General features: G+C 45.6%; 1 protein-coding gene across 10 annotated transcripts in view; it reads right to left on the reverse strand.

Moving 5' to 3' along the window:
- Positions 1–13,776, reverse strand: part of ccdc88ab (coiled-coil and HOOK domain protein 88ab) — a 399,202-nt gene that overhangs the window by 11,720 nt on the left and 373,706 nt on the right. For 9 of the 10 annotated variants that reach the window (XM_043696005.2, XM_043696000.2, XM_043696008.2 and 6 more), the window contains one exon: positions 10,237–10,514. In XM_043696005.2, coding sequence (XP_043551940.1) covers positions 10,237–10,514 — 278 coding nt within the window. The remainder of the gene's footprint in view (positions 1–10,236; positions 10,515–13,776) is intronic. The other variant, XM_087991394.1, reaches the window with a different exon arrangement.

Below are 13,776 nucleotides of genomic sequence, written 5' to 3' on the forward strand. Positions count from 1 at the left end.
ACCTCTTTTACAAGATTCTCAAGATTACTTAAGGTTTTATTAGAAAAGGTGGCACCTTAGTTCAGACAATGTATTAAAGGTATGAGATTAAAGTCTTTCTGTATCCCAATCTTGAATCAGACTGGTTCTACTTCTAAAGTGAAATTTACAAAATGTTACATGGATTGACTGTCTGCAGGTTATGCATTTTTTGAGCAAAATAGAATGTATCTGAAAATATAAATTCACCTCATAAACTTGTGTGTGTGTGTATGTGCATGCAGGAGAGGGAGAGAGAGAGAGAGAGAGAGACACACACACAGAGTATGTATGCATGTGAGTGTGAGTGCATGTGTGTGGTGAAAGGGTTAAAATTGTGTCCCAATACATGTGTGAATCTAACCGAAAATGGAAGGTGTTGCTTAGTCCCGTGTGAATCTTATTACACACCTCCCCGTGTGAATCTTCTTATCTGTATGTAACCAGAATGGAATGTGTTTTTTAGCCTTGCTCTGCTGTTCACATGAATGTTTATATCTGGAAAAGAGTATATCAGCTGGAAAAGTCTCCAGTTCGGTGAGTCTGCTCCGGGGTTGCGTTTAACCGCCGAGCGTGGGTTGTTGGCAACCGCTCTACGAGAACTGACGGCTCCCAGTTCCGGTAACACGTAGAGTGAGTATAAACCAGACCCGTTGTAAGTACGAGACCTGGTTGTGGCGACGCTGCGGGGAATAAAACACTTATATTCTAGCAGACTCGCCTCTTGGCTGTTTGTTCTGTGTCAGACTACTTTCCTGCGAGCCTGGTCCTTGACCTTGAGAATTTTTTAAAACATTTTGGCGTAGCCGGCAGGATCAATCGCAATTGAGGAAAGATTTTGATACAGAACAATGTTTTGGAAAAAGGCTAAGAAACCAGAGGAACAAACTGTGGAGGTCCCGACCGTCCCGGGATGGCATGGACCGTGGCATGGCGTGGCAGTTTGTTTGAGAAATGGTGGGGGGCGACCGGAGAACTGGGAGGCCGAGGGCGTAGGAACCCCAGGGTCGCTGCTGTCCACCCTTGAGAGGATCCCAGTCCTGCCGAAGAACCCCTTGCCTGGGGTACAGCGGAGGATGTGGGCCTGTGCGGCGGCTTGTAGACAACAGTCAGACAAGCGCCAAAAAGCTGAAGCAGAATTAGCCCTCCTGAAACATGAGCAGGGACTCAGTTCGGGAGATGCCTCTATGTTGAGGCAGGAAATTATGAAGTTAAAAGCTGAATTGACAGCATTAACTGAACTAGCAGGACGAACTATTATGTATCTGTCTGCTAAGAAACGGAAAGAGAAAAGGAAGGTCCCTCGAACCCCGGACCCAGTACAAGTACGGGCGTTTGTAGCCCAGTTAAATAACGGGGATCGGTGGGATATCGATCATTGGGATGGGAACATTTGGGGAGATTCAGATGATCAGTACGAAGAGGACCCACCCGTACTCCAAGCTAAACCAGTGGTTAGGAGAAAGCAGGTTCAGAGACGTCTCCCAGTGCAACGGGAGGTAATGTTAGATGAGGAAGGAAACCCTATACGGAATGAACAAGGGGAGGCAATTATGCATGAATTACCGCGGGCTCAGCCTCCTGCAGAATTCTCTGAATTAACGGAAGACTTCACTACCGATGAGGTGCTGTTTATCACCCAGAAAACCCGACGTAATCCTGGGGAGCCGTTAGAGCTATGGCTAATTCGGCTCCTCGAGGAAGGGGGGCAACAAGTGCAGGTAGACTATCAGGATGCTCCCAAGTTTGGTGGATTAGCAAAGGATGCTGCCATAGACCTGGGGTACCGCAGACAAGCCAAGGATATGGTAATAGATCGCAGTATGGGGACCTTATTTGGGATGTATGCCAGGGCAGTGGCCGAACAGTATCCCTTCCCGTCCGATTGGCCCCCCTTGGAAGGAACTTGGACAACAATTAAGGAAGGGGTTCAGAGGCTAACCCGTTTGTGTGTGCGGGATGCCCTGTTGCTGGGAGTGCTGGACGAGGTAGATAACACAAATGTTAGTAGACAGACTAGAGACCACCTAGTGAAGACTGCCCCCCCCCATTATAAACCACTGTTATTAACCATAATGTTGAGTGGACGGCGAGAAACCCTAGGAGATGCCCGTAGTATGATGAGGGAGATGGGTGGTTTGGGGGATTGGGGACCCACAACCCGTGCTTCTCAGGGGGGCACGGAGGGGCGTCGCCCTGAGGCTCGGGCAGGGGGAAAAGTAAACCCTAATCAAGGAAGTAACCAAGGCCCCTCACGGCGTGCTTTGTGGCAAGCTTTGATACGGGCGCAGGTCCCAGCATCGGAGATTGATGGCCTACCTACACCGGAATTAAAAGACTTATGCAGACGAAAGGGACTGAAGGTGTCCCGGGTAGAGACGGAGTCCCGACCCACTATGGAAGACCTAGTGGAATTACTAACACAAAAATGTCAGACACGGGGTCCGGTTGTTAATGAGCCTCGAAGGGGTAGAACTTCCACTTCCCAGCGGTGGGAATCCTCGGAGGACGAGGAGGAGGAGGAGGTACGGCCTCCCCTCCGAGAGTGTTATAAAGTGGATAGGCGTGGCCGGAAACCTAGTAAGAAAGGCAAGAACAAAGAAGGGCGAGGCAAACGTCTTTACCCGGTGCTGTCTGGGGAAGATGAATGGGAGGAACAATAGGAATCGGGCCAAGCCCCAAGGGTTTGCCCACGAACGAGCCAATGGTCAGCAGACGACATTCGACCTCATGTATCATTGACTATCTATTGGCGCAAATCCGTCCAAACCGTTATGGCTCTAGTGGACACAGGGGCGGAGGCCACCTTAATCTATGGGACGCCCCATAAGTTTAAAGGAACCCCAGTCACGCTGGTTGGGCTGGGAGGTAATCTGATTGAAGGAAAAACAGTACAATTGCCCCTAAAGATAGGTACAATGCCCATTAAAACTTATTCAATTATCATTACACCAGTTAGAGAATGGATCCTGGGAATGGACATTCTGGCCGGTTTAACACTTCACCTCCAACAAGGGAAGTTTGAATTTGGAATCACGAAAATGGCTTTGCGCTGTAGGACGGTGTTAGTGGGAAAGGTTAAAATGGACCCCTTCCCCATCCCGATCGCGTAATAAGTCTTAGACAGTATAGGATTCCCGGCGGACATAAAGAAATATCCGCCACAATTAAGGATTATTTGGAAGCGGGAGTGCTTAGGACATGCACCACGGCGTGGAATAACCCCTTATGGCCCGTACATAAAGCCGATGGGTCATGGCGGATGACGGTAGATTATCGGCAACTAAACCGTCACACTCCGGCCTTGACGGCAGCGGTCCCGGATGCCGTCACTATTATAGGACGAATCCAACATCATCCAGGGGTGTGGTACGGGGTAATTGATTTGGCTAATGCCTTCTTCACAATTCCTATTCCCGAAGATAGGCAGGAACAGTTCGCATTCACTTGGGAGGGTAGACAATTCACGTTCACGCGATTGCCCCAAGGATATCTGCATAGCCCTACTATCTGCCACCGGATAGTTGCAGAACACTTGGCTGCCTTTAAAGTGCCTGACGAAGTGATGATCTCGCACTATATTGACGATATGATGATACAGGGGACAAGTCAGAAGCAGGTTCAGGAATTGCTGGACCAACTGGTTCAACATATGCGAGGATATGGGTGGGAGATCAACCCAGCCAAAATCCAGGGTCCCTCACAAACGGTAAAATTCTTAGGAATCGTGTGGAACAAGGGGGAAAGGGAAATCACTGCGAAAGCTAAAAATAAGATTCAGGTCTTTGCCGTCCCTCACACCCAGAAGGACGTGCAGCAATTTATTGGGTTATTCGGATTCTGGAGACAGCATATTCCCCATTTAGGACAAATTTTAAAACCTTTGTATCGAGTTACGAGGAAAAAGGCAGCGTTCGAATGGACGGAGGTCCATCAAACTGCATTTGAAATGGCCAAGCAAGCGATACAGCAAGCTGTATCCTTGGGAAAGATACAGTCAGGACCTGTAGAACTGCAAGTCTCAGCACAGGGGGATTATGCCAATTGGAGCTTATGGCAAAAACAGGGAAGAACCCGTAAGCCATTGGGATTTTGGTCCCGAAAATTACCCCCGGCAGGGGAACGGTATACCCCCTTTGAGAAACAGTTATTAGCATGCTACTGGGGCTTGGTGGAAACCGAAGCCCTGACCATTGGACATGAAGTGATCATGAGAACAGCTATCCCTATTCTTCCGTGGGTACTTAGTGACCCCACTACCCACCGAATAGGAACTGCCCAAGAGAGCAGCATCATTAAATGGAAATGGTATGTGTCGGAGAGAGTGCGGACTGGACAGAAGGGAGTGTCAGTCCTACATGAGCAAGTGGCGGAGGCCCCTGAGGAAGGGGAAAAACGGTTTGAGGTGATTGAATACAAGGAATCACCCGTTAAGATGGGAAAACGGTATGATGAACTGACCCCGGATGAACAAGCCACGGCTTGGTTCGTAGATGGGTCAGCCCAATGGAAAGCGGGACAGCGTAGATGGAAAGCTGCCGCCTTTAACCCAAAACAAGGCACTACCCTAGAAGAATTAGGGGAGGGAAAAAGTAGTCAGTGGGCAGAATTAAAAGCAGTGCATATGGTAGTCATGTCGGCTGGACTGGACTTACGAGCGTTAACTACACAGACTTTGGTCCAACAAAAACCTACGGTGATTAAGACCGGATTAGGATTGATTTGTCCCCCTGGGACCTATGGGCATATCCTCCCGCGATTGGGATTGTCACTAAAGGGGATTGATGTAATGGCAGGAGTAATTGACGCGGACTACCAAGGAGAATTGGGAGTAGTCCTGGTCAACATTACATCTGAACCTTATGTGATACAGAAGGGAGACAGAATAGCACAATTAGTTATTAAACCATGTAACCTTACAACGGTGGAAGAGACGGGAGCTCCCGTTAAGGTTACTGAGCGTGGGACGGGGGGATTTGGGTCTACTGACACTAAGGGTGCCAAGGTATGGGTACGCCAGACAACTGGTCCCCCCAAACCGGCAGAGATCATAGCCCAAGGAAAAGACAGTCTGGTCACCATTATGTATCCTGGGGAATCAGTCTGGAGCAGTGTGCCAGCTCAGTCGTTGGTACCCTTATCGAAACAAAATGTAGGTTGGAAAATTAGTAGTGAGGAACGACAGCAAGATGATTTTAAGTGCGCGGCAAATCAATGGTGTACAATTTTAGATCTCACGAGTGATTGTCAAATGTATGCTTGTGTACGATGTTATAAGGGGAGAAATGTAACTTTGATAACCCCTAACTGTACATTGATGTTGAATGCAACGGTGAATATGTGTCATTGGAATGTAACCGCTCGTGAATGTGAAAGCTCAAACGGGACACGATGGAACATCACGACTGGAGATGAGGACATCTGGATCAGCAATGGAACAGTTATTCAAAACCGGACTCGAATGTTATGGCTGATCTTGGTGCGCCCTAACGTCTCTGACGCGCACCGCACACAGTTGGCTCCCATTATGTCAACTTGTCAGCAGATGGCCCAGGCAGTACTGCACACTGATGTTCACTGGCAGGTGCGGCTGCCGGCTATCCCAGAATGCCAACATAAGAGGAGGCGGCGTGCATGGTATGACACTCTACTGGGAGGTGCAGGAACTGTCATGGGTATCTCAAATGCTATTGACTCTGAGGTAACCCATACTAAATTATCTAACACGGGACAGGCCACCTCACAAGGACTACATACTATTGGAAGGTGGATGCCATCCGTAATGATGACTCAAGGAGAGACAGCTGAAATAATGATACGATCTCTGCAATGGGAACTGGATGTCTGGGGTGCCACTCAGGAACTGTTTGAGAACATTACGGCTCAGTTAAATTGGACTGCCTGTCATATTCAAATGTTGCATGCTCAAATACAGAAAGAACGCTTTTTGCGTGTGGTAACATCCCCCAATGTACAAGCGTGGAGGGGAATATGGAATGTATCTGAGAAATTGTGGATGATAACCCATCCATGGTGTAACGCAACTATGTGTAACGGATACTTTGTTACCATGAATGTAACCCACACTGTTACGGTCTGTCGATATTATGTATTACCAGTGATTACATCTTCTGGATATTATTTTCTGAAGACAAGGGGACAGTGGTTTAGCCCAGATACCAATATTACCTATGATCTGTCCGCTTGTGAACAGACTGATCAGGGGAAAACTTGCCTACTGATGGACAGGTATTGGGACCCTTGCTTGACTAAGGGAACGGCCCTGTGCGACTCCAAGGGACATGATGTGGCAGATTGGGCCACACACGCTCTGTGTGGCTACCAATAATCCACATCCTATGCTTCCCTCAGCACCGTTCTCGGGATGCCTCTCAAATGTCTATCAGTGGCACTGGCAGAATCAGACCTATCTGTTGACCACTTATAGCAGTGCTCGCCATTTTACCAAGGTGCAGTGGAAAGTGCTGATGAATCCTTGGAACATTTCCCTGGATCGGTTTAAGCGAGCATTGGACCGATCCGAGGAGCTTAAGCAGATATTACGAAAGCATCAAACCAATGTCACCAAGGTTACGGTGTCTACCTTTATACATGGACAGGAGGTAGTACAGGCTGCCCGTGTAGTGGACGTGGAGTCAGCTCATCATTGGTGGGACATATTGAGTGGTATGTCCTCCACTGCGGGGACATTCCTGTTCCCACCCTTGTCGATCCTGGTAGCGGTCCTGGTGATTTTAACATGCTGTAATGTCCTGACTTGCTTGTATATTTGGCGTGTACGTAGGCGCTTGTTAGAAAGAATACATATGGGCATAATGTAACACATGTATTGGGCCAAGCAGTGGAATGTGGTGTGTCCCAATACATGTGTGCTCATAGTGTAACACATGTATTGGGCCAAGCAGTGGAATGTGGTGTAAAATTATGTCCCAATACATGTGTGAATCATAGTGTAACACATGTATTGGGCCAAGCAGTGGAATGTGGTGAAAGGGTTAAAATTGTGTCCCAATACATGTGTGAATCTAACCGAAAATGGAAGGTGTTGCTTAGTCCCGTGTGAATCTTATTACACACCTCCCCGTGTGAATCTTCTTATCTGTATGTAACCAGAATGGAATGTGTTTTTTAGCCTTGCTCTGCTGTTCACATGAATGTTTATATCTGGAAAAGAGTATATCAGCTGGAAAAGTCTCCAGTTCGGTGAGTCTGCTCCGGGGTTGCGTTTAACCGCCGAGCGTGGGTTGTTGGCAACCGCTCTACGAGAACTGACGGCTCCCAGTTCCGGTAACACGTAGAGTTAGTATAAACCAGACCCGTTGTAAGTACGAGACCTGGTTGTGGCGACGCTGCGGGGAATAAAACACTTATATTCTAGCAGACTCGCCTCTTGGCTGTTTGTTCTGTGTCAGACTACTTTCCTGCGAGCCTGGTCCTTGACCTTGAGAATTTTTTAAAACAATGTGAGAGAGTGTTGCTTGTGTGTGAGAGTGTGATAAGGAATAAGCCTATGAGAGGGTGCATGTGTGGGTGAGAGAGAGTCTGCGTGTGCGTGTGTGTATGTGTATGTGAGAGAGAAAGAGGGAGAGGGAGAGAGTATAGTGCAGTGGGTCACCTATAGTGTGATATGAGGCCACCCTCATGTGTACTGAACTTGGCTATCAGCCTCTGCTCGGCCACTTTGCGTCATTGCCTGTCCCGAAGTCCACCTTGGAGGATGGTCATCTGTATGTCCGAGGCAGAATGTCCCTGACCGCTGAAGTGTTCCCCGAATGGGAGGGAACACCCTTGCCTTGTGATAGTTGCACGGTGTCCATTCATCTGTTGTCACAGTGTCTGCTTGGTCTCGACAATATACCAGGCCTTGGAGCATCCTTGCCTGCAGCGTATGAGATAGACAATGTTGGCCAAGTCACATGAGTACCTGCCACATACATGGTTCCCCACGTGTAATGGTGGTATCTATGTCAACACTCTGACACATCTTGCTGTGATTGACATGACAGGGTTGTAGTGTTGTGGTTGATGTTGTTCTGAAGGCTAGGCAGTTTGCTGCTAACAATGATCTGTTTAAGGTTTGGTGGTTGTTTAAAGGCGAGATGTGGAAGCATAGATAAGGTCTTGGCAAAGTGTTCATCCTCATCGATAATGTGTTGAAGGCTGCGAAGAATACGGTGAAGTTTTATAGCTCCTGGGAAGTACTGGACAACAAAGGGTACCCCATTCTAAAAGATTAAAGACTTAATCTAGGTTTGTTCAACATATCATTTTAGCTGCATGACACTGTAAATCTTTTGCTATAAATTCTGTGTCTTATGATCCTGCTTCACAACCACCTGATAAAGAAGCAGGGCTTTAAAAGCTAGTGGCTCCAAATAAATGTGTTGGACTATAATCTGTTGTGCACCTTAAAAAAGGGGCTCCATTCTAAATGAGCTCTCATCCACTAATTTGACTCACAGCTGATCAAATATTCAGATACATACATGCCTACAAACAATGTATTTAAACTGTTAGTCAATATATAGCTTTATAAATAAAACCACTTATGGAAACTTCCTTGGATCTCTTCCCACTTCATCACTTAACTGAACTTCCAATGTGGTAGATGTAGATCTGATAAAACTCCCAGACTGTGTTTTTCTCCCCTCACCATGATTTAAGTTGCAGCATAAACAAATCAGATCTACTGAATAGGGGCTGTTAAGGCAATTGTGATAGCTTTTTTCAACTGCTAGTTGTGCAGAAAAAATATCAGATAAGCTATAGTTTGAGAATTTTGGGTGAAGATGTGAAGATTGGTTTTCTCCAAAGAAGCTGTTTGAATGAAGAGTCAATGATATATATTTATTTCAGGATTAGTTGTAACTGATTTGTTACATCCTGCCATGAATTCAATAGTACCCTGTGTTATGAAATAGGCCAGACCACTCAAAACATTCTTAAACAGGCAGCCCTAGACCTAACTTTGCAATTTGTTTTAGTAAGTGTTCAGTGAAAATTACCCAGAGTAAGATAGCTAGGTTGACTATTAAAACAGACAAAACTGTATTCACAAAATTACACAATGAAACATGAAGAACAGAATAAAGAACCCCTACTGAACTCAAGCTATCCAACTAGACTTAATTATGCTGTTCTGAATATACACAACAGTCCCAATAAGCAAACTCCCTTTAAAACCCAGTATAAATGGAACACGTGCTTACAGGTTGAAGTTGAAGGGCAGAAAAGAGAGAGTTTCCACACAGATCCCTGTTGAACTTCCCAGTTCAAGACTGAACTAAAATTGCTCAGCTCAGCTAGCTAAAGAGCTGACCACTCCACTCTCTTTATACAGGTCACTTAAAAAGCATGACCACTTTGGCCTGAAGTCTCATCTGTTTACATATAAACAAAATGCCTCTCAAAATCCTTTTCATCTCTGTACCAAACCAGACTGATCAGAGTCCGGCCCGGTTTATTGTCCCTCTGAAAAAAATCAAGGACAGAGTCTCCTTCAGTCAAGGAACAGCTTTCAGAAACAAAAGGGACTAGTTTTGTGACACCTACTACATTTGCAAACTTCAAGGTTTGAAAATAAAATCAAAAAAATTAATGATGAGTTTTGCTATAATTAAGAATTATACAGACATTTCAGCAGCAAACTACAGAAAACATACTTGGAAAAGGATGCAGGATACATGGATTCAGCAATTATAAAAACTAGGTATATTAGATAAACTTGCATAGTGTTCTGTATAGTTTTGACAACTGAAGGGTGATCCAACTAAGTTGTTTAAAATGAGCAAGGAATTTCTTAGATTAGTTAAAGATAAATTAATTCTTTTCGGGACGAAATCCTGAGGAAGTAGGCACAACTTTGAAATTAGATCCAGGTCATTCAGGAATGAAATCAGTTGGAAACCCAGAGGTCTCTCTCCAGATAGGCCGTGGATAGAAGGTCAAGTGAAATTTTCAAGATGGAGATCAACAGGTAAACATATCAGAGGACTTGGAACAAAGTGAGTAAATGGAGTTGTGTACAGCAAACAAAAGAAAATGAGAAAGTTAGCCACAAACAGAACTTTGAGGGAAAGGGAGAAAACATTAGCTGGCTCCATCTCAATATACCAGTTCACAGACTATAAATGAGAAACAATTGATCAAGAAAAACTATAACTGGTGTAGACTAAATTATTTTTCTGTGCAACTGACCTCTGGGCATTGGTTTATGTTGCTTTCCTCTAGAAATTGTTGCAAGGTAACTACTTCGCTTCCAGGCGATGTAGCTTTATTTCTTTGCTGAGAATGAGCTTGGGTTTCATCACTTCTAGGTTCTTCATTTTGGAGGGATGAGTTGACTTTTTCCAAGTTTTGTACATGTTGATTATATTGAAGGCTGCTGTTCAACAATACCTGATCATCATAAACTGGACCATATTCTCCACTGCTGTGGCTTTGGGATCTACTGTGGCTGCCATTAACTGCACCTGCTTTAAAGCAAAAAACATTACCACATAAAACCTAATCTCATCTCCCAGATTGGCAATGAAATACTGAGAAAAACACCTTGCATATCTATATAAATAGAATGAAAAAAAAGTTAAATCATTGCAGATTAGAGCACTTAATATTGTAATGGAACATTAACAAATTTTACATTTACTGTGAAATTTGAAAGGGAATGCTTTTCTAAAATTTAATGCTGTGCTGAGCTTTGTAAACAATACTTTGATGAGGTTTGCAGCCAGCTTGTCTCTGTTTGAACTTTGTAAACATTCAACTTGACCTTGCGACAGTCGAATGCAGCAAAAGCTGAAGAACTGTTATGTCCAAGATCAGGGATGAAAGAATAACAACTTCAGTTTTCCCAGTCTTTGCCCTTGACAGCGTGATAAGAAACAGTATAAGACAAGTGTCTGAATTATGCTCAAGTACCCCTTGCATAAGGCATTTTGTCAAGTGTAGAGGGTCGCTTTGCAAAGGCCTGTAATAAAACTTTTCTTTGCTCTTGCTAGCATTTGAGTCGAGTCGATTTAATTTCCACGACAGTAGACTTCGGGGCTCATCCGGGATCCCGCGACTGGGTGAGATTCTGAGGATTCCCAGAAGGCGCAGGTGCCAGCGCCTTGAAGGTCTTTCACTTCATCTTGAGCGCTGAATTGGCCCCTTTGCATGAGAGGACTGGGAATCTAGATCGCCCTAGCGCCGGGGTTCGAATCGAATAAGGTCGGGGTAAGCAATCCTACATAGAGACTCATTTTAAGGGAATAAATGAATCAGGAAAAGGGTTCAGTAACTCTCGCGCGATATTCAAGCAAAACTCAAGGGAAAGGATTGCCGTCTCTAGATTGTTTGAGATACAGCAAGTTTAAGGGTGGTTTTAGACTTAGAACCACCACTGGCTGAGTTGGGCTCGCCAAAGACGTACTGGGTACGTGGTTTCTTGGTTTACGAAAACCAAGACATTGAGGCGGACACGCCCAATGCGAGAAGGAACCTCCGGAGGTAAAAAGCAAGTCAAAGGGAAAAAGATAACGGTACAGCGAGAGAGAGGGAGCTGAACACTTTTCCAGTAACACTGAAAATGGGCTCCAGCAAGAACAAACAAAAAGAGGGTCTACAGAGGAATTGGAATGGCCAACCAAAAATACAGTACATGTTAAATAATTATGGCCCAGAGTCTGTAAAGCAGTTAGAATTGTGGATCAAGGAATGTGGTTTTCCGGAGGGGGATGTTTTAGTAAAAGGCAGTTGGAAGTATTGAGATCGAAGTTGGAGGGGAGAGAGAGGAGAAACGGAAGGGAAAAAAAGAACATGTGAATTGGAGTGCTTATAGCATGTGGAAGGCTGAGGCTGATATCAGGGAAAGGAAATCTCAAGTAAAGGATAGATCAAATACACGTACAAACACTAGTGCACACACAGACACACGTGGAAAACAACCTAACGAAGCTGTACAGTGTCTCTAGTCTGTTCCAGATCCTGACCTTGATGACTGCTCTTCGAGATCCGCAGCCCCCTCTACGAGATCCGCCTGGCGAAGGTTCCAAGTCAGCTCAGGGTTGCTGGATCACTGATAGCAAATCGTACCCACAGCCAACTGAAGCAAGAAGCCCAAAATGACAACGGCCACTCCGAGACGGAAAGGCATCCAGGGCCTGCTTGTGGTCTCCCCATGATGGATAATGAGTCAGACGGTGAGGGGTTTGGCTACGATCATCTTACCAGGTAGTTCTCCAAGCACCAATGGTTGAAGTTGCAGGCCCAGAAAGGTGCCCAGTGCTGGTCCATGGACCATGAAGGATTTGGAAAGTGCTTATGGGCAGTTGCCTGACCTTCACGAGGTTGGAGGTAATTAGTTCGCCGAAGAAGTGACAAAGTTCTGTACTGAGTTCCATCCCACGTCGCATTAGATGAGACGTCACCTGGGACGAAAACTGGGCGCCATGTCACCAAAATAAAGTATAGATAGCCAGCCGTAAATGTCCATACCAAATCAACTGACCCGCAAGCAGAAGAGAACAGAGACTTTAATGCTTTTGTTGCAGCGCTGGCAACCGCCTGTAGGGAGGCATTCCCAGTGCGAATAGGCATGACCAAAATTGCAATTTGTAAACAACAAGGTGAGACAGTGTCCCAGTACCTTACGCGCCTCACTGAAGTCCATAACACTCAGTGTACTGAGACCACCCAACGACATAACGGTGGCATAGATCACAGCGTATGAAGCACACCCGAGGAACAGCTTCATCAATGGAATGAAGGACGAAATAGCGAAGAAGGTAAAGGACACATGTATTACCTGGGACACGAGAAAGCTGAATTTTTTAGAACAGCATGCGATATTTGCCGAAAAATTGCTGACCCAAGAGAAGGGTAATGGAAACTAAAGATGGAACAGCAAGCACATAAAGCTCAGCTTACTCTGATGCAGATGGTCAGCCGTTGGAGGGAGGTGCTGCGGAAAAAAAAAGAGGAAGAGGCGCTGGCAGAGGTAGATCTGGCGGGTGCTGTGTTTGTGCAGCAATGGACCACTGGGCGAGACAGTGCCCACATAGACAGTCTCAATTGGCTCTGGAGGCTGGACAGCAGGGTGACTGACAGGGGAAGGCTGAGGTGGAGGTGGGCAGCCCACAAGGTACAGGTAAGACTCTTTCCTTTATGCTTGGTAACGAAGACTCACTTTTGCTAATCTCTTCTACTAACCTTACAGGCACTGAGACATGTCCAACCTCTACATTGAACGCTGAGATTGCGGTGTGGACAAATCTCCAATATAACAACGATGCATATAAGTCGATGCCTACTTCAATGTTATATGTGGAAGGGGCAACATATTCAGTCCTTAAATCAAGCCAGTTCAGAGAGTCAACGCCAATAAAGATAAGTGGAAGGTTCCTGAACTCAATGGGTACATCAGGAGTCGTGCTATGAGAGAGATTTACTGCGTCCTTGCAGAGCACAATACCTGTTAAAATCTGAGGCTATAGAAGGAATTACTCCAGTCTTTGAATCCCTCCTAAAGCTGGAGTGATAATCCCCTGTGAGAACTCCCATTTTTCCGGTCAAAAAAGCAAACATTCCAGGTGAACCGGAAGAATGGAGGTTTGTTCAAGACCTGCAGGCAGTCAATAGCGTTGTTGTCCCATGCGCCCCAAATATTCCTAACCCCTATACTATATTAGCTCAAATTCCACCGGACAGTAAATGGTTCTCTGTTGTGGAATTAGCAAAAGCCTTCTTTAGTGTACC

Source organism: Chiloscyllium plagiosum, unplaced genomic scaffold (assembly GCF_037043375.1).
Source record: "Chiloscyllium plagiosum isolate Xiang-an unplaced genomic scaffold, Cpla_swu_hap1 HiC_scaffold_10, whole genome shotgun sequence".
NCBI classification, from domain to species: domain Eukaryota; kingdom Metazoa; phylum Chordata; class Chondrichthyes; order Orectolobiformes; family Hemiscylliidae; genus Chiloscyllium; species Chiloscyllium plagiosum.